Source organism: Microcaecilia unicolor, chromosome 6, assembly GCF_901765095.1.
Source record: "Microcaecilia unicolor chromosome 6, aMicUni1.1, whole genome shotgun sequence".
NCBI classification, from domain to species: Eukaryota; Metazoa; Chordata; class Amphibia; order Gymnophiona; family Siphonopidae; genus Microcaecilia; species Microcaecilia unicolor.
In genome coordinates, this window is record NC_044036.1 from 67,769,733 (window position 1) to 67,791,658 (window position 21,926).

At 44.7% G+C, this 21,926-nt stretch overlaps 1 protein-coding gene across 15 annotated transcripts in view; it reads right to left on the reverse strand.

Moving 5' to 3' along the window:
• The window catches only part of KYAT3 (kynurenine aminotransferase 3), a 133,550-nt gene that overhangs the window by 75,671 nt on the left and 35,953 nt on the right, over window positions 1-21,926 (reverse strand). For 3 of the 15 annotated variants that reach the window (XM_030206117.1, XM_030206116.1, XM_030206130.1), the window contains exons 4-5: window positions 12,804-12,895; window positions 3,481-3,539 (exon numbers count right to left, since the gene is read on the reverse strand). In XM_030206117.1, coding sequence (XP_030061977.1) covers window positions 3,481-3,539; window positions 12,804-12,895 — 151 coding nt within the window. Of the gene's footprint in view, window positions 1-3,480; window positions 3,540-5,304; window positions 5,311-12,803; window positions 12,896-13,274; window positions 13,374-13,688; window positions 13,727-16,028; window positions 16,516-16,545; window positions 16,747-16,826; window positions 16,849-16,869; window positions 16,930-21,926 lie in introns of those variants that run through there. The other 12 variants (XM_030206123.1, XM_030206127.1, XM_030206122.1 and 9 more) reach the window with 11 other exon arrangements.

The following is a 21,926-nucleotide window of genomic DNA, read 5'->3' on the forward strand; positions in this document are numbered from 1 at the left end:
AGGAACAATCAACCAAAAGATACAGTGGTGCTGTTTCATGATTATACCACCAAGGAGCAAGTACAGAGGAAAGGATGGGTGATGGGACAAATTCAACGGAAAGGATGTCAGGTAGAAATATTTGTAGACCTGTAAGGGGTCCAGGCCCCTTGTCTATATAGTTACAATATAGAGCTTGGATTGACAACCTCCTAGCCCAAAGCAGGATGAAATGTAGTCTGAATTTGCTCTTCAACTAGAACTGGACTACTTAGCTGATGTCATTTGCACAAACTGCGCCCTGCACTTTTTGTACAAATACCAGCTCTGGAGCCTATGTTCAGGGACTTTCCTGCATTCCAAGAACTGTATCTTCTGGGATGTGAAATGTGGTTTCTGAGGACTGAATATTCAAAACGTAGGAAGGAGCTTGCTTATCTTCAAGGACAATGCCTCTACCAGAACAGTATAAGAAGCAGCGCTGGAAACCAAGAGAGCTGGTTTTTCCATTCAACCTCAATTACCACTATTTAAGGTTTCTCCAAGCCATCCTCTCTACTGCAGCACTGCTGGGACCTGCCAAGGATCTTTTGCTAAATGCGCTGTGATTGGCTCAGACAGCCAAAAAAGACGTTTTTATTATTGCAAGGGGGGAATGACGGCCAAAATGGACGTTTTTTTAAAAAGCAGAGTGCTATTTTTTTTGTTACTTTTGTTGCAGTTTTTCAATCCCGCGCAGCCCCAATGATAGGTACAGATCTCGTTAGATTTTCCAGCGTTAAGGCAATCGGAAAAGGTTAGTGCATCTCATTACAATAGGGTTTCTACACAATTTGCTCATCTGCATTCTGTTTTCGTTAGCTGCTACCGTCGTCGGAAAAAAGTCTTTAGTGCATGCCAGGGTTTACTACTTGCTCGTTAATGGCTCGTTAAGTTTAGTGCATCTGGCCCAGAGTCTCTCCGTCCTTCCTGCAGCCCGTGCCTTCTCTGCAACCTCCACCCCCCACCTGTCTGGCCGCTGCACTGCATCTCCTCTGTCACCTTCCTGCATGCCCACTCCACCCCCACTGGGCCACCGCCCATGCTAATCTGCCAGAGCCACAGGAGAAGTAGCAGTACTTGCGGTGGTGGACAGGTGGCGGCAGCAGCAAAGTAACTGTAAATTGTTACATTATTATTGTTGGATGGATGATCGCGGAGGGCCTGGGGTCTCTGTCCTATCCGTAGCTGCTAACTCTGCCTCTTCGAGGTCACTTTCAAACAGGAGCAGAGCCACAGGTAATTAGGTCACGCAATTTTAATATTTTTATTTTATCCTGCCTTGGCGCTATTTTTTAAAACTTTTTTTATTGTTGCTGCAGCTGGTTTGGAGAAGGGGAGTAGCAGCAGCAGCACTGGAGGAAGGGGGGGGGGATTATGAAATGTGAAAAGCAGAGAGGGGGGCATTATGAAATGTGAAAAGCAGAGAGGGGGGCCCAGAGCACTGGATGAGAGAGAATAGGCAAGAGTGGAAGGGAGAAAGAGGCAGACACAGAGAGGGGATGCTGATGGCAGAGAAAGGGCAGATCATGATGCTCGATGGAAAGGCGCAGACAGAGGCTGAAGACGGGGGCAGATGCTGGATGAAATGAGGCAGAGAGAGGGGACAGACACTGAAGGGAGAGAAAGGGAAGACAGGGGGCACTGTCTGGGCAGACTGGATGGAAAGGTGCAGAGGGGGCAAACGCTGGATGGAAGGGGCAAAGAGAGGGGGCAGACACTAGACGGAAAAGAGAGTGAAGTCAGAAGAGGAAATCAGAAATCAGAAACAACAAACTGGTAGATAAAAATGTATTTTTCTTTTTTGCGCTAGGATAAAGTAGTAGTGTTGTTCTGTTAATAAACGTTTATAAATAGAAAATGGATTGGACTAATTTTAATACATTTTGACTAACTTTCAGTTGGAATCCAACCCCCCCCCCCCCCCTCCTCATGTCAAGACTAGATACAGTAACAGCGGTATACTGTACCAACCTAAGGAAAGAGGTTTTGGTCTCTGAAAGCTAAGAAATGGGTTTACTAAGCCATGCTAGTGCACTACCACACCACCAGCCACTAGAGTGGCTTAGTAAACAGACCCTTAAATGTATTAGTCCAATAAAATGGTATTATCTTATTTTCCATATTTGTTTTACTTCTATTTGTTAATTTGTAAAGTGGTGATTTGTAAGTTAGTTTTTTCACATTTACATCTGTTATATTTATATTTTGCACAGTACTAGGGGACATGAATACATCATCACTATCACTGTTTCTGCTTCTGTGGTGTTGCACTATATGCAGTCTGGTTTCTAGGGGCTTCAGTTTATTTTATTTATTGCATTTGTACCCCAAAGTTTGTGCTTACTAATTCTATACTGAGTTAGAATGTGTCTGCAAAAAATAAATGGTTTTGTGTTGGCAGTGACTATGCAGGGTTGGTGATCTGTTCTATTCTGGCTGGTTTAGTTCTACAATAAGTGTATTGATGTTCTACTGCTCACTGCAATGTTTAAGATGTTGCCTTTTCCTAGGTACATCCTTGTTGTGTGACTTATGGTATGGAAGAATTGCTCTGTAGGTCATGAGTAACATTTGTTGTATTTTGTATTAATTTACAATAGGCCGAATACTAGATTTTGGATTTCATATTTGGGGGGGGGGGGGGGGGGTAAAAACTGATCGGCCTCGGGTGGTAAGTACGCTAGGTATGCCACTGCTCTCGCCTCCCTTACCCCTTTTATACCCCCCCATATCCACCTATTCCCTTATATTCTCCCTCTCCAACCTCCTAAAAGCAAACTCCAAGATAGAAGTGTTGTTCTTGGCATCATAAAATCCATTCTTTTAAGTTGCCATGCAAGTCAGTTGTACTGAATTATCTTTGAAGAACCTTTATTATATTTCAGATGTTAGAAAACTGCAGACATAATAAACACTCCTATTTAACAATTAGTAGAATAGCAACTCACAAGTAGAAAACAGGAATTCTACATCAAAATCCCTTTTTCTAGTAACAAAAAACCTATTAATTTCGAAGAGCTCACTACCTGAGCACTGGAGGCTTGATTTATTCTCCCCCCCCCCCCCCCCCAACAGATAAAGAATTTGGAGGAAGGGACAACAAATCAGGCTCTATTGTCTCCCTTCCCATTAGCTCCTACTCCCTAGTATAGTGGCAAATATCTCTTCCTGACACACAGGAGGTTGGGGGTCAGGTCCCTGACAGGGAGGCTGGTTACACAAGATTGTGTCTTCTTTGAGATGTAGTAACAACCTAATGCTTAGAGCACTGGGCTGAGAACCAGGAAAGCTGAGGTTCAAATCCCACTACTGCTCCTTGTGATCTTGGGCAAGTCACTTAGCTCTCCTTGCCTCTGGTACGCACTTACCAGGCGTAGGAAGACACCCACTGCTTCTAAATGTAACTCACCTTGAACTACAAGTAAAGTAAGTTGAATCCAAATCCCTACTGGCACTTACCACACATTACTGTCAAGGCCTTCAATTCTTTTAGTGTTTTTGAATTTCAAGGACGTCATCTGCAAGTCAAATTTAAGATTTAAGATTCATTTTATAGTACAGGAAATCAGCATTAAATGGCAGTTATCAAATTAAAACAGGCTAGTTGCAACAGCACAATTCTAAGTGTAGCAACCAAAGTCCATGATAGAATTCATTAAGAATGCCCCAAAAGTGTCTCTTCTGTCTCCAGTCTATGGGTGTTATGAGATCCACACCATGCATGCTCCAGAGAGACTTCATTTTTTATTATCCTACATTCTCATCCTTTGCACAACTGCAGCACCTAAGTGAATGAGACAGTCGTAAAGGAAACTGGCAGCAGAGGCTGGTCTCCAGCTACTCAATAGATATAAGGTCAGTATCCAAAACACATTCACTTAGAACTGCTATACTAAAATGCTCCCCAGCTTAAATCCACGGTCCCAGTGCTGTTCATTGACTACCAGTTAGCATGTCTAAGCCTTTTCAGTAGTTAGTAGTCACTCAGGCGCAGATGACCAAAAGCCCTGCGCTGTTCCAAACAGCGCCCTAAAAATAGCGCCGGGACAGCGCAGGGCATTTCTGCATCGATGATCAAAGATAATGCATGCAAATCTAAGCAGCGCTATTATCTTTATCATGTTGAAGTGCGGGAGAATTGCGCCCGAGCATGTGCTCAGTACAATCCTCCCGCACTTGTTTGATAGGTCTGGGCTGTCAAAAGCCCAAACCTGTCAAACAGCCTGGCCCGAACAACGAGGCCCCCCCCCCCCAAATCCCCAGAAAACGTCGTGGCCGCCGCCAGCCAAACCCTCAAGCGAAGAGGGTGGGGGAGGGTGGGTGGAGGATCGGTGGGTCTCCAGCCCCCGAAACCCCCAGTAATCGTTGCTCCATCGACCGGGGGGGGGGGGGCTGGAGGTCCGGTGGACCTCCAGCCCACCCCAAATCCTCCCCCCAGCGTTGTCTTTAAATTCCCTGGTGATCCGTGGTGTCGTGACACCCCCCTGGCCCTTACATGGTCTGTAGCCCCGCCCAGTGCATCCCAGGATGCAGTGGGCGGTGCTGGGCGCCGCCATTTTGGGCGTCGACTAACTGGAAGAGGAGGGAGTCAGGCAGGCTGCGTCCCTCCTCCAACAGAAAGGTAGGGGGGCCGGGACGGGGCCAGGGGGGTGTCACGACACCACGGACCACCAGGGAATTTAAAGACGTGGACCTCCAGCCCCCACCCCCCACCCCCCCCCCCCCGTCGATGGAAGAACGATTTCTGGGGGTTTCGGGAGCTGGAGACCCACCGGACCTCCAGCCCCCCCCCTTGATGGATCGACGATTTCTGGGGGTTTCGGGGGCTGGAGACCCACCGGACCTCCAGCCCCCCGTTCGAGTTTGCCTTGGGGGGGAAGGGGGGCCTGCCAGCATGCAACTGCATGCTGGACAGGGCTCACCATTCCTCCCCAATGATCCGCAAAATCTAACGCCAGCTCGGAGCTGGCGTTGATTTTGCTGCGGCCAGCGACCCAATCTTTGGCGCGCTGGTCGCTGATCATTGGGGATGAATGCGTTAAGCACCAATTAGCATGCATTTGCAAGCTAATTGCGCTAGAAGCCCTGTTTAGCATGCATTTACATGCTACTTGCGCTGAGAGCCCTCGAGTGCGCTGTTTCAGGCGCTCGAGGGCTCTGATCATGGGTCGGCTGCAAACTCTGGCGCTAGTATGGCGTTAACAGCCTCTAGCGCCAGTTTGCTTTTGATCATGAGGGCCAAAGAGACAACATCACTGATGGTACTGCAACAATGGCACTGACTGCAAACTGCAAAGAAATGGCCTATAAAATATCACAGAGGGTGAAGACAAGACGGTCTACGTTGTGCCAATTCCATGCATATTACCAGTTGTCCCTTTTTTCTAAACAAAAGTTGTACCAGAAATAGTACTGAATACAGTCAAAAGGGCCAGAAATAAATAGCAATAAAGTTTTGGAATCCTAAAATTTGATAGCCTTTGGTGACTGATGGTATAAAACATCTTATAAAGAAATACATAAATATATAATACCATGATAAACTCGTACATAAACCCCCAAAAAACATTTAGTTACAATGTGAATCTTGGTTTTCTCTTGAAAGCTAATCATTTTGCAAGAAGCAAATAACCAATCAGCCATTAGCTCTTTTACTGCTGAACTACACACAGTCTGACAGTAAATGGTTTCAAGTCTGAACCCTAAGGGCCCCATTAAAAAGAAAATAAGATTTATTTGAAGCCCTAGTGAAGAAATTTTGTTTTATATTCTTATTTAAAAAGACTAGGCTTCCTTGTTTTACTGTGAGTCTGCATTGATTTGATAAATAAGAAAAAAAGCTGCACCACAAACTCACTTAAGAGTCTGATGCACAAAACTTACTGTGCTGTCAATATTTCTGGTTGCAGCCAGTCTACAGCAAACGTTATTTAGCAAGTAATGCAGAAATGGGTTTACTTTGGCTCTAACATGTACTGTTAGCAGCCACCGAAAACCCCATTATTACAATGAGTTCATTAGTATTCTAATGAGCATACCGGGCTATGCACAGCTCCAGAGCACCTAGCTTTAATGAGCTAATTTTATAGCTACTCTGGAGCTGTAAGAAAAAAGGGGGGAAACACAAACAGGCAGCTGCAAAGGCTGCCTGCTTGTGCTCCCTACCTCTCCCCTCCCAACCTCCCCAGTGCCCCCCCAAATCTTTTAAAAATTCCCTGGTAGTCCAGTACACCCTGACCCCTCCCCCGGCAACAATCCTATGGTGTTCCAGTGGACCCCACTCTCCCCAAGCAAAATCACCCTTGGTAGTCCAGTAGACCCAACCCCCTGGACTCCACCTTCCCAGCAAAGACGTACCCTGGTGGTCTAGTGACCCCGTACCTTAAAAAGTTGGAGGCACGAGCAACACCTCCTCGCTCCTGCCTCTGGGCCCACCCAGAACAAAATTGCGGCACTGTCCGTCCAGTGCATCCCAGAATGCATTGGGCAGGGGCCGGGTGCATCATTTTGCTCTGGGCAGGCCCAGAGGCAGGTGTTGCTCCTGCCTCAAAACGTATGGGGAGGGGAGGGGGTGTCAACAGATCACCAGGGTACATCTTTGCTTGGGGGGGAGGAGTCTGGGAGAGGCTCAGGGCCCACCAGATCACCAGGAAATTGTTACTTCGGATGCAAGGGGGAGAGGTCAGGGTCCACTGAACCACCAGGGATTATTTAGTGGAAGTTTATTAAGCTTCAAGTTTATTAAAGGTTTATACCTTGCCCATCTAGCGGCTTACAACGTAAGGGTGGAAAAAAAAAAGAGTAAATAGGAAAATGGAAACAACAGAGCATGGGGAAGAGGGATGAAATATAATATAAAAAGAAAAGAGGGCAACACAGGAGGGGGGGGGGGGGCATCATGTCTTCCAGGGTACCATCGCTCCCAAGGAGAACGGAGGGGGTAATGTTAATTAAAGGCATTTATAAATAGAAAAGAATTCAGGTCAGTTTTAAAATATTGCAAGGAGGGTGAGAGTCGTAAGGTACTGGGTAGCCTGTTCCAAAGGTCGGGGGCTTGCACAGAGAATATGGATTGCCAAGTGGCAGCACGCCTAATTTCATGAACAGATGGAATGATTTCATTCTGCTGAGAAGATCTAAGTGTACAGGAAAGACTAAGGATTAAGAAGGCGAGACATATAGACTGGTTCAACGGCAAAGTGGATCAAACACCGGTAACAGTAGCTTGTAAGTTATACAAGAAGAGATGAGCCAGTGTGCAGCACAGAGGATGGGGGTAACATGATCAAATCAGTGATTAGTTTAATGGCTGTTTCCTTAGAGAACGCTGCTTCTCTCCTTATCCAACTGAATGGAAATAAAGATTTAAAAAAAGGCAATAACCTTTGTATTAGACAAATTAATATTTGGCCATTTCATTCTGTTTTGACCACAAGAGTGGACTGTTAGTTTCTAAAGCACATCAAAAGATGCATTAAGCTAGGCTGCACTTTACAGATTATTGCACTTATGGGCTCATTTTCGAAAGAGGATGCCCATCTTTTGACATAAATCGGAAGATGGGCGTCCTTCTCACAGGGTTGTACAAATCGGTGTAATCGAAAGCAGATTTTGGACGTCCCCAACTGCTTTCTGTCGCAGGGACGGCCAAAGTTCAAGGGGGCGTGTCAGAGGCGTAGCGAAGGTGGGACTTGGGCGTACCTAACACTAGGACGTCCTCAACCCATAAATCGAAAGAAACAAGGATGCCCCTGACGAACACTTGGACAACTTTACCTGGTCATGTTTTTCTTACGACCAAGGCACAAAACGGTGCCCGAAATGACCAGATGACCACCAGAGAGAATCGGGGATGACCTCCCCTTACTCCCCCAGTGATCACTAACCCCCTCCCACCCTTAAAAAAAGATCTTTAAAAATATTGATTGCCAGCCTCAGATGTCATATTCGGCTCCATCACAGCAGTATGCAGGTACCTGGAGAAGTTTTCGTGGGTGCAATGCACTTCAGGCAGGCGAACCCTGCCCATCCCCCCCTACCGGTTACGTCTGGATTTTGGAGAGCTCGCTGTTTCCTCCACACTGTACCCACATCTAGGTGCCCCCCTTCACCCATAAGGGCTATGGTAATGTTGTACAGTTGGGGGTAGTGGGTTTGGGGGGGGGGGGGGGCTCAGCACACAAGGTAAAGGAGCTATGTATCTGAGAGCAATTTATGAAGTCCACTGCAGTGCCCCATAGGGTGCCCGGTTGGTGTCCTGACATGTCAGGGGGACCAGTGCACTACAAATGCTGGCTCCTCCCATGACCAAATGGCTTGCATTTGGTCGTTTCTGAGATGGACGTCCTTGGTTTCCATTATTATCGCCGAAAATCAGAAACAACCAAGTCTAGGGACGACCATCTCTAAGGACAACCAAATTTCTGGATTTAGGCGTCCCTGACTGTATTATCGAAACGAAAGATGGACGTCCATTTGTTTTGAAAATACGGTTTCCCCATTCAGGGGTGGGGACGTTTTGCGAGGACGTCCCTTTCGATTATGCCCCTCTTAGTGTGACACAATGGTGCATTTCCTTGCATACATGGAGGCCCCCTGCTCCCCTCACTCCAGGGAGCGTCCAGCTCTGTCCATTCGTCCATACATATCTATGTGTGCATGCATGAGCAGATGCATATGAAGCTTAAACAACAGTAAAGTGCATGCCTACAATGTGACACAATGGTACATTTTGGACGTGGATTAAAAACTGGTTGAAGTATAGGAAACAGAGAGTGGGGTTAAATGGGCAGAATTCACAATGGAGAAGGGTAGTTAGTGGGGTTCCTCAGGGGTCTGTGCTAGGACCGCTGCTTTTTAATATATTTAAAAATGATTTAGAGATGGGAGTAACTAGCGAGGTAATTAAATTTGCTGATGACACAAAGTTATTCAAAGTCGTTAACTCGCGACAGGATTGTGAAAAATTACAGAAGGACCTTACGAGACTGGGCGGCTAAATGGCAGATGACGTTTAATGTGAGCAAGTGCAAGGTGATGCATGTGGGAAAAAAGAACCCAAATTATAGCTACGTCATGCAAGGTTCCACGATAGGAGTTATGGACCAAGAAAGGGATCTGGGTGTCGTCATCGATAATGCACTGAAACCTTCTGCTCAGTGTGCTGCTGCGGCTCGGAAAGCTAATAGAATGTTGGGTATTATTAGGAAAGGTATGGAAAACAGGTGTGAGGATGTTATAATGCCGTTATAGCACTCCATGGTGCAACCGCACCTTGAGTATGGTGTCCAATTCTGGTCGCCACATCTCAAGAAAGATATAGTGGAATTGGAAAAGGTGCAGCGAAGGGCGACTAAAATGATAGCGGGGATGGGATGACTTCCCTATGAAGAAAGACTAAGGAGGCTAGGGCTTTTCAGCTTGGAGAAGAGACGGCTGAGGGGAGACATGATAGAGGTATATAAAATAATGAGTGGAGTGGAACAGGTGGATGTGAAGCGTCTGTTCACGCTTTCCAAAAATACTAGGACTAGGGGGCATGTGATGAAACTACAGTGTACTAAATTTAAAACAAATCGGAGAAAATTTTTCTTCACCCAATGCATAATTAAACTCTGGAATTCGTTGCCGGAGAACGTGGTGAAGGCGGTTAGTTTGGCAGAGTTTAAAAAGGGGTTAGACGGTTTCCTAAAGGACAAGTCCATAAACCGCTACTAAATGGATTTGGGAAAGATCCACAGTTCCAGGAATAACATGTATAGAATGTTTGTACGTTTGGGAAGCTTGCCAGGTGCCCTTGGCCTGGATTGGCCGCTGTCGTGGACAGGACGCTGGGCTCGATGGACCCTTGGTCTTTTCCCAGTGTGGCATTACTTATGTACTTATGACCTATGGACACTTTGCCGGGGGGGGGGGGGGGGGTAATCCCTGGTGGTTAGTGGGCTGGAAGGGCCCCCCACTGTATAAAGTATATAAATTTATAGAAATAAAATACATTGTCCCACACAGGATCAGTAAAACTGGTCTTTTTATTAGAGCTGCATAATATATCTTATTGCAATAAGGAGGGAAGACTGGGAGAGAAGTCTCTCTCCTTCCAAGCCTCCCTGAAGTATAACAATCCAAATGCTTACATTTATACCCGTAAATCAATACAAAGTAATTGATTCATCTACACCAAATTCCATAGCATCAGGAGGCATACTTTTTTTTAGAAGGCTGAACTTAACCTAAGCAAATATGCTAAAAGTCTAAAGTATAAGGGCATACTACAATGGAAAAGCCTATTAAATAGCATTTCTCAACTACTTTTAAATTTATGACCTTTCTTTAAACACAAAATATACTTTACTTTTCCAAAAGAAGACATCTATCACAAATACTGGTCAGTTTCAGACCTTCTGTAACATCTCCCTTATCAAATGGCCTTTCTTTGTCAATACAGAAAAGAGGTATGTAGTAAACATCTTTATTTATGCTCACTGGCCTTCCCTTAGGTCAACTAAGCCAGCATTAGTCAATAACTCACTTAAGAATTTATTGCATTTCTTTTAAAAACATACAGTTAACTATCTTGGAGGCCCCCTGACCCCATCACTCCGGGAAGCTGTTGTTGAGAGGTCACCTGTCCATCTCTGTCCATTCATCCATACATATCTGTATATGAACGAGCAGATGCATATGAAGCTTAAACAATAGTAAAGTGCGTGTCTACAAAGAGACATAATGGTACATTTTCCTGTGGACATGGAGGATCTATGGAACCTTTGCTGGGGGGAGGTAATCCCTTGTGGTTAGTGGGCTGGCCCCCCCCCCACCCCCCACCCTTGTAAAGCTTGGGACATAGAAATCTGAAGTCCACCTCTTAATTTTGTAATCTGAGAGTCAAACCTGGCCCCAGCCCTCCCCCACATTTTTGTGATGCAGACTCACTCAAACAGGTCCAGATAATGGGGGAGATGATGGGAACAGAACTGATCTCCATTCACCCTCTGCCCTGACAGATGTGTTTTCAACATTGTGTCTTCCACCCCCTAGCAGCAGTCTTGCAGTACTAACCCTGGAGTTAAAACTGCAAAATAAGGGCATGTACTAATTACAGATTTCTATGTCCCAAGTTGGACCCGGGGGGAGGGGGGCCTTCCAGCCCACCAGGGATTCTCTCTCTCCACCCCCTCCCCAGGGCAAGTACAGAGCCCCTCCATGTCCACAGGGAAATGTGCCATTACTGCCCCCAAGGATGACTGCTCTGTCAGAAGCCCCTCTGTTCTGCTGCTTTTAGCTTCCTTTTATTTTATTTTTTTTTAAGTCCAAGGAGGCAAGGAAGGGGAAGAGGGAGGCAGCTAACTCAATTCTGAGGCCCTAAAAGAGAGAAAAGAAAACCCCAGACTCCTCTGGATAATCCTTCAAAGGAAGTCCAAGGAGAATCTGGCGAATAAAAGGAACCCAGCTCAACTGGGCCAGAAGCAGAGCAGTCCAGAATGCCTGCATAGGATGTCCGTCAACCATGTGCTCTAATTTGATTAGCTGTCTCATCTGCTGGTTGATGAACATAACCAATTGGCTCTGGACTGGTCTGATAAAAGGAAGAAAAGGCTCCTGTGTGCATGAAAACTGATTTACAGCTTTCTGCCCAGCCCACAACAGAGTCAACCTCTCCACTGATAACAAGTTGTGCATTTGATTTCTCCATAATGTGAGGGTGGGAGGATCTATCAAAATAAAATATTTTTTGTTGTTGTCTCCACAGTTGTGTGTGCATGCTTTGCTTTTTTTTTTTTTTTAATCTGTTGTAGCTCTACACTTCCTATTGTGTTCAATGCTGCTGTCTCACAATCTGTGCTCTGATAAATCAGCTTCTGCCTGTGACCCTCTCTCTTTCCAATCCCCAAAGTACTGGCAAGTGCTGCCTTCAGTACCCGTGACATACACTGTGCCCTAATCCAGGAGTGGAAGAGTTGCCTAACCGTTAGTGCAGTGGCCTGAGAACCAGGGGAAGCGGGTTCAATTCCCACTGCAGCAAATTGTGACTCTGGTCAAGTCACTTAATCTTCCCACTGCCTCAGGTACAAATTACTTGTATTTAATATGTAAACTGCTTTGATTGTAACCACAGAATGGCGGTATATCAAATCCCAATCCCTTAGGAATTGACCTATTGGTCCTGTTCCTTGCCCTCCAGCCTTATGGGTCTTCTCCTCACCCCCTCCTCCTAGCAAGTTAGATTCTCCAGTACTGATCTTCCTCACTCCTCCTGGAAAGCAGACTCTTTTCACCACTTCCATTTAGCCCAATTTTTAAACCTACCAATACCCTTTCACTCACCATCCTGTGTAATAAATCAACTCATTCTACAGACATTCCCCAGTGCTTAGGCAAAATTCATTTTGGCTCTGAATTTTAGGCATGATACATAGAATCTACTCCATAAGGCACAAAGGATAAGGGCTGTGGAGTCAGTACACTAAACCTGTGACTCCAACTGACTCCTACTTAAATTAGGTTTTAAGTATAAAATGATACATTTTCCATACATCATAATGCTGTAAGTTTTTATTTTGAAGCTGGATTCGCAGTTGGTTCCAGTTCAATTTTACCGACTGATTTCGACTTCACAGCCCTGTAAAGCTTCCCCTATAATAGATCATTTTGCACAATTTCCTGAAGCATGCACCCATTTATACTGGATTTTATAAAGAAATTCCAATGCCCTTCTGAAATGTACAGCAATATTACATGCTTATAGTAACATGATCTAAACAGGTGGATCACAGGATACATACAGCAGAGCTGGAAAATCTGAGGTAGCTTGAGAAATTAATAGTCTTCACGAGCAGTAGGTTAATACCAAGCCTTCCATTAAAAATAAACATGCCTGTAAAACAGTTTAGCAAACATACAAAAAGACATCAAAGTTAATCACAGTTAATAGTTTTCACCAATGCTTTCACACTACAGATACTGCAGTTTTAGATTCCTGCTTTAATGAAACCATATTAACAGTATGATTTGTACTAATTTAACCATCCAGAAAGTGACTGTACAATGCTATTAAAAATTAAACAAGATTTACACCTGGTATATCAATCAATGTTCATATCTTCTGGATAGCTTTTCCTCCCTTTTCCCTCCTATTTGTTACTGTACGTTCTTTTCAATTAGAACTCTCTTGTTTATACTTTCCTTAGCAGTATATCAAATAAAGTTAACCTGAACCAGGGTTGCTTATTTAATAAGCTCTAGTTTACATTCACAGAAAAAAAAAAACCACCGCTGGGGAATATATGAGAAAGTAGTGTTCTTCCCCCTCCCAGCCAACAAATAAAGTCGGCGCTGTCTTTATACCATTAGAGCAGTACTTCTCAACTTTTTAAATCTGTGGCACACTTGCGAGTTTGTCGATCCTTGTGGCACATCAAACAAAATTCTGCAGGGTCATCAACCCCACCACCTCCCACCAACAGAAAGAGAGAGTAGTACTTTTTACCTGTGTGCCTCCTTCTGTTGGCTTCAGTTGGACACATATGTTGCCAGCTGCTTTTCAGAGACTGCAGAGCCCCCCCCCCCAACACACATTCATATATCAAATTGAAGCCAGACGATGAGGCACACAGGTATGAAGTGATGCTCTCCTCGTAATAGAAAGGAGTAAGTAAAGGTAAAGTTACCATATCTCTGGTGAGTAATCTGGCATACTGGTATTTGTTCTCTGTGAACAGTTTATTTTGCTGAGGGAATGGAGGGTAAAGTGACTTGCACAAGCATCAGGGGATTTGAATCCTGGTTCTCAGCCCACTGATCTACCATAAGGCTACTCTAATCACACCTATGCCTAGCCATACCCTTATCTGTCACCACCAAAGCGTACTGGTTGAGAAGAACTGCACCAGAGTTTGAAACTTCTCAACATATGTTGTTTAAAAAGTCACGTTTTGGACACTGCTGCTCATAGTAAAATAGTAGATGACGGCAGAAAAAGACCTGCACGGTCCATCCAGTCTGCCCAACAAGATAACTCGTATGTGCTACTTTTTGTGTATACCCTACTTTGATTTGTACCTGTGCTCTTCAGGGCACAGACCGTATAAGTCTGCCCAGTACTATCCCCACCTCCCAAGCACTGGCTCTGGCACAGACCGTACAAGTCTGCCCAGCTCTATCCCCGCCTCCCAACCACCAGTCCCGCTTCCCACCACCGGCTCTGGCACAGACCGTATAAGTCTGCCCAGCACTATCCCCGCCTCCCTACCACCAGCCCCCCCTCCCGATCTTGACTAAGCTCCTGAGGATCCATTCCTTTGGCACAGGATTCCTTTATGCTTATCCCACGCATGTTTGAATTCCGTTACCGTTTTCATTTCCACCACCTCCCGCGGGAGGGCATTCTAAGCATCCACTACTCTCTCCGTGAAAAAATACTTCCTGACATTTTTTTTGAGTCTGCCCCCCTTCAATCTCATTTCATATCCTCTCGTTCTACCATCTTCCCATCTCCAGAAAAGGTTCGTTTGCGGATATGCTTTACTAAAAGCCTTTGCCTGCTTTTCCTATATTGTCACTGAAAACTGACTACAGACCAAAGAGCAGCTGCATTGGACACATATGGCAGTCACATGCCGACAGCAGGCAGATTTTAGTACCCTCCTCTGTCCACGAAGTTTGTGAACCTTGTGTTTTTGGGCAAGTCAATCAACCTTCCACTGCCTCAGGTACAAACTGAGATGGTCAGCCCTCCCTACACTTCCTGAACATACACTAATTTGATAATTTTCTACTGCAGGTGATATATAAGAAATTAAAATAAATACAAATAAAAACTAGCATGCCAACCACACTATTTTATCTAAAAGGGTTGAATGATAGGATATTAAACTCTTCTCTCTCTCTCCCCCCCCCCCCCCCCGCCCATTCAATCTTGGCAAAGTGCTAAGTAGCAGCACATTAACTCTTAAAACCATGTGATTGAGAGCACAGAGCAAAGTTCAGACCTGGTGAATGAAATGAGAAAACATAAGAAAAACCATAATACTTGGGACCAAGCCAGATCCAAAATACGAAAAACTCATCTGCTGCAACCTCCACATCTAGTATTTATCCCCTGCTGTGGATACTCTGCTTCTTTCTAAGCATTATTATTGACAAGTGCAAAGTGATGCATGTGGGTAAGAGGAACCCGAATTATAGCTACGTCTTGCAAGGTTCCGCGTTAGGAGTTACGGATCAAGAAAGGGATCTGGGTGTCGTCGTCGATGATACGCTGAAACCTTCTGCTCAGTGTGCTGCTGCGGCTAGGAAAGCGAATAGAATGTTGGGTGTTATTAGGAAGGGTATGGAGTCCAGGTGCGCGGATGTTATAATGCCGTTGTATCGCTCCATGGTGCGACCGCACCTGGAATATTGTGTTCAGTACTGGTCTCCGTATCTCAAAAAAGATATAGTAGAATTGGAAAAGGTACAGCGAAGGGCGACGAAAATGATAGTGGGGATGGGACGACTTTCCTATGAAGAGAGGCTGAGAAGGCTAGGGCTTTTCAGCTTGGAGAAGAGACGGCTGAGGGGAGATATGATAGAAGTGTATAAAATAATGAGTGGAATGGATCGGGTGGATGTGAACCGACTGTTCACGCTATCCAAAAATACTAGGACTAGAGGGCATGAGTTGAAGCTACAGTGTGGTAAATTTAAAATGAATCGGAGAAAATTTTTCTTCACCCAACGTGTAATTAGACTCTGGAATTCGTTGCCGGAGAACGTGGTACGGGCGGTTAGCTTGACGGAGTTTAAAAAGGGGTTAGATAGATTCCTAAAGGACAAGTCCATAGACCGCTATTAAATGGACTTGGAAAAATTCCGCATTTTTAGGTATAACTTGTCTGGAATGTTTTTACGTTTGGGGAGCGTGCCAGGTGCCCTTGACCTGGATTGGCCACTGTCGGTGACAGGATGCTGGGCTAGATGGACCTTTGGTCTTTCCCAGTATGGCACTACTTATGTACTTATGTACTTACGTGCAGAGTCTCCAAAGCCTTCTGTGCAATTTGTCTAAATAGTAACTATTTGCTTGCAGTCTTGAATTTCAGATCCAGTTTTCCCCACAGATGCTCGCTCGGCTTCTTTAAAAGTATAAAAATAATTGTTTGTAGTGGAGAATCTCTGCCAGATTCTATTTTTTTTAGCCATGGATTACCAATTCGTGGATTTTTTTATCAGATCAAATGTTTAGTCAGTGCTGTTAAAACAACAACAACAACAACAACAATAAAGCTGATCTGGCAGGTGGACATCACGATATCGGAAGGATCCGGTTTTTAGGAAATAGGAGAAAAGAACGATCAGAAAACCAGTAAAAGTTCACTTTTTTGATGCCCAATCGTTGAGATTTTACATATATTCTCCTTAAAAATATCATTCGTTTGTTTTAAAAGATTAGAACATTGAAGAGCGCTTTCAAACACTATGGTTTCAATACCTCCTCACCAAGGCCTTGCTAAAAAATACTCTTGAAGCAAATGCAATGAGGCTCACCAAAATGGTTATAAACATGTGCTCCACCAGGGGAAATAAAATGGCTTCCGTACCCAGTTTGGAAATACACTGCTGTTTTTTAAAAATGACTTGCCTAACTTCAGCTCTAGTGCTGGGTTACAAAGTTCGATTCTCACGGAGGGGGGGGGGATGGTGGAGCAACAGCCAGCAGGAAGGAGAAGGCGGAGCACAATTTCCTTCCCCTGCAGCCTGGCTAACAGCCGCCGGCGCCCTCCTACCAAACAGGAAGGAAGACCGATATACACAACTTTTGGCAATACCTCTTCTCCACTCCCCCACCGGGGCGCTCTCTATCTCTTTTACCTTCCTGTTTTGTTTTGACCACCGAATGGCGGCCGCGTCAGCCGACTACACACATCGAGCGCCGAGTCATCGATATTTCGCACGCAGCGATCTTCTTTTCAAATCACCTTTATTTCTACAAGAAATATTTCTTTTTCCCAATGGGAATAAAAAGAGGACTGTACATTTTGCAGTATTTCCACTTTAAAAAAACGACAGGAATTTTTTTTTCTTTTCATAAGTGCTCTTTTCTGCAGTGAGGGAGCTCAAGCGCCCTCACTTCCCCTATGGGAACAATCGATGCTGGAAAAAAAGGCACCTTAACCAGGGTTGCCAGGTGGAAAATTTTTTTCCCACCCAAACCAGCCTAAATCCAGCCCAAACCCTGCCCCTGACACCCCCACCCCGCGTCATCACCCCCGCCGTCCAGGGTTGCCAGGTGGAAAATTTTTTTCCAGCCCAAAGGAGCCCAAAATCCAGCCCAAAACCCGCCCAAACTCAAACCCCGCCCCTGACACCCCCGCCCCCGCGTCATCACCCCCGCCCCCGCCGTCATCGGCCCCGCCTCCCCTGTCATCGGCCCCGCCTCCCCCGTCACTAACCCCGCCTCCCCGTCACTAACCCCGCCTCCCCCGTCACTAACCCCGCCCAGAAACGTCATTAACCCCGCCCACCGCGGACGAAAAAGCCTGCGAAAAAACCGCCCCGAAGCCAAAAAGGAGCCCAAAAAACCGCAACCCGCCGTGGGCAAAAATTTCCCGCGGCGGGTCGCAGAAAACCGCCCAATTGGGCGGTAAAACCGCCCACCTGGCAACACTGCCGCCGTCATCGGCCCTGCCTCCCCCGTCATCGGCCCCGCCCAGAACATCACTAACCCCGCTCAAAACATCATTAACCCCGCCCCCTGCGGCCGAAAAAACCGCCCAAAAGAAAAAAAAGAAGCCCAAAAAACCGCAACCCGCCACGGGCAAAAATTTCCCGCGGCAGGTCGCGGAAAACCGCCCAATTGGGCGGTAAAACCGCCCACCTGGCAACACTGCTAACACTGCTTAAAGCTTACATTACAGCGTATAGGACACACCCCCTTGGCCGACTGTTGTCAATTCCCCCTCTCTCTTTAGGTGTGTTCACAAGTATTTTTTTTTCCATTTGGTTTGTTTCACACAACAACAAAAACATTCAGAGAAAACGATAAACAATACAAAATTCTTACCTCAATAAATCAATTCCACTACTACTTATCTATAGCGCTACTACATGTACGCAGCACTGTACACTTGAACATGAATAGACAGTCCCTGCTCCACAGAGCTTACAATCTAATTAGGACAAACAGGACAAATAAGAGATAAGGGAATTACTGAGGTGGGGATGATACAATAAGGGAACTGAACAAGTGAGTAAGGGTTAGGAGTTAAAAAAGCAGCATCAAAAAGGTTGGCTTTTAGCCTAGATTTGAAGATGGCCAGAGATGGAGCTTGACGAACCGGCTCAGGAAGTTTATTCCAGGCATATGGTGCAGCAAGATAAAAGTAACGGAGTCTGGAGTTAGCGGTGGAGGAGAAGGGTGCAGATAAGAGAGGTTTACCCAGTGAACGGAGTTCCCAGGGAGGAGTGTAGGGAGAGATGAGAGTGGAGAGGTACTGAGGAGCTGCAAATGCACTTATAGGTCAATAAGAGGAGTTTGAACTGTATGCGGAAACAGATAGGGAGCCAGTGAAGTGACTTGAGGAGAAGGCTAATATGAGCAATGCTGGCAAAATATAAGTCGTGTGGCAGAATTTTGAACTTACGATGTCTCTTAATGGGGAAGAGGTAATTTCCAGGCAGAGTTTAGGTGTGTAACCCATAAACCTGCAGGTAGTGTCTGTGGCCCAGGCTCCTCTGCATCAGCATTGTTGAACTTGGATCACTAGGCACTGACCCTTTGTAGCACACATAGAAATTATCATGTAAGCCAGTTGCCCCAGTGGTGGGTGAGAAGGGTTGACACTGGGAAAAGCAAAATTATATATATAGTTATTTAATTCTGGTTATGTCTATAGTTACAGTTAGTTCATTTATAGCCCGCTGTTTCCCATGAATATAGTTCACAGCGAATTACAGTAAGATACTAGAGCACAATAGCCTAGGAAGTTACATAAAGTTAAAGTATTTTTTGCATTTATATTAAAACAATATAAAACTAATAATAATAAAGAAAGAAAGCAAGTATGAATCAAATTATTTCTTTGCTACATAGATCTGAAACAGTAGTGTCTTCAGACCTTTCTTAAATATGGTATAATTGGTAATATTTCTACGATAGATAAAAATTTCCAGAATTTTGCAGCTTGAAAAGCAAACAGACAATTAAAAAGCTTCTTTGAGGTGATGCCTTTAGGACTCGGGAGATCAAATAATGAACTTGTCCAAATGCTATTTTCCATAACAAACAGCCCAGCTTAAAAAATATCCTCACCTCAACAGTCAACCAGTGAACCTTAATAAAATAAGGAGTAATTCTATCTGTTTTATGTAAAGAGAATATTAGGCATAAAACTACATTTTGAACTGTTTGAATTTTTCTTATTAGAAGTTTTGGTAGACCCAAGTAGATTATATTACAATAGTTGAGTTTACTAAGAATCAGGGCCTGCATCACTAATTGAAATAAATCTACTGTTAGGTATTTATGGACTACTCTTAATTTTCTCATCGTATAGAACGCATTCCTTATTATACAATTTATTTGGTGTCCCATAGATAGTTTATTATTGAATATAACACCCAAAATGTTTTATGAGTTTATCAAGCACAAAATGGTTCCCATCAATCAACAGAGTTGATCTTAATTCTTTGTAATGTTTTGCCCCTACTAATAAAAAATTAGTTTTTTCCTTATTCAATTTCAAATGGTGAGATGACATCTAATTAGCAATAGTAGGAAACAATGAGAGCCAGTATCAGTTAGAATCTGAAAAACGTAGTAGTAGTAGTAGTAACAGGGAAGATTAAAGTAATGTCATCAGTGTAGATGAAGCTTATATAACCCTCTCTCCAGAGTATGGCCTAAGGAGGACATGAGAATATTGAACAGGACTGGTGACAGTGGTATACCCTGGGGCACTCCCGAGTGTGGAGACCAACTTTCAGATATTTCTCTCTGAAATTTTACACAATAAGATCAATGGGTCAAGAATCCTTTGGTTCAAAGAAGACACTACCTGATCAGGGGTGTAGCCAGACATCCAATTCTGGGTGGGCCTGGGCCCAAGATGGGTGGGCAGAAGAACCCCGCCCCATCCCACAGGTGATTTGGTCTCTCCTCTCACCTGCATGCCATATGGTCTCTCAGGGGCGTAGCCAGACAACAGATTTTGGGTGGGCCTAGGCAAGAAGTGGGTGGGCACCAAGTGTTCTCCACACCACCACCACCAAAAAAATATCTAAGCTGGCAGGAAAACGCTTCTTTCCACCTTGGCAGTCTGCAAAAGGCATGTGCTGAAAACTGAGCATGCGCAGGTTCCGGTATCGTTGAGAGTAGCGTTTTTGTTACCATTAGGCAGAAGTCTTCAACTGACGGAGCTTTGGATCCCCACCAGCTACCACTAAATGTGTGCTACTGTTGGATGTCCCTGAGCCCTAAGTGGGTGGGCCCTGGCCCACCTGTGGCTACGCCACTGTGGTCTCTCAAACATCCCCCCCTCTCCCACATACCTTTTAAATAGCAGATTTTCACCAGCAGCGAGCAGCAACTAATACACAATGTTCATGTTGGCCCCACAGCCTTCCTACTGATGCAACTTCCTGTTTCTGCATAGGCAGGAATATGTCAAAGAGAAGGCTGTGGGGCCGGTGCAAGTAGTATGTATCAGTCACTGCTTGCTGCAGGTGAAGATCTGCTATTCCCAAGGTATGCAGGAGGGACAGTTGGATGTTTTCAGCTGGTGGGGCTTGGGAATCCCCTGCCAGCCACATCATAGGTGTGCTGCTACTGGGTGGGCCTGAGCCCAAAGTGGGTGGGCTCGGGCCCACCCAGGCTCATACTTGGCTACGCCACTGTGTAACCTGATACACCACATTTATCAAGAATTTCCAATAGTATCCCATGATCCATCAGATCAAAAGCACTGATAAATACAGTTGCATAATGAGGACGTCTTGGCCTTTACATAGATATTTCCTTATATAAAACAGATTGTTTCGGAGTTCATGGAGTATAGCAAATGAAAGAAGTTTGAACTATATGCAGAAACAGATGAGAAGCCAATGTAATGATCTAAGGAAAAGGATTACATGATCACAGTGATGTTTAAGGAAGAGAAGTCAAGCAGCTGCACTTTTAATAGATAGCAGTGGCTAAATATGGCTCCATGAAAGAGCCACACAAAGTAGGATGTAGTATAAGTGGGAGACAATGAGACTGAACGAACATTTGGTAGAATGCTCAGAAAGAAAAGGATGGATTTTAGCAATTGTAGCTGGTCTCTAATGAGGAAGTGAGGGTTGCCCTAGAGGTCCTATACAAAAGATATGTATTAAAGGTGCCTGTAGCTTAATGGGGAAAATTATAAAAAATAAAATAAGACAGCAAACAGAGCACTTGAGGCAAAATAAAAAGGATAAGGGGAGACAGAGCACAAAGTTTAAATGGGATCAAACCAAAAGCAGAGCTTTCAAGTAACTATGAGTCAAGAGGGAGATTTTAGGTCAGTCCTGGACTTCTGGCAACCTGGTGCATTATGGGAACTGCAGCATTGATTTCAATAGGTACAATCAGGGACTACAAACACCAACTGCTTTGGAATGTAAGCTTAAAACCTGAACTGCCAAAAAGTAGCTCTGCAAAAAGAGACAACAAAACAATAAGGCAAAAAGAGCACCAGTAGGTATATTTTTTTCCACTGTAACTTAGACCAGTTCCTTATACCTTGTTTAACTGTACAAAGAACTTACCTTGAGTTTAGCCACCCATCTATTTACCTCAACTGACTCTGTACTACCCATCTTGTCCCCCTAGGCTACATGGTAAGCTGTACTGTAGAAAATCATTAACATCATATTTATGTTATTTGACTGTTCTAATGCATGCTTAT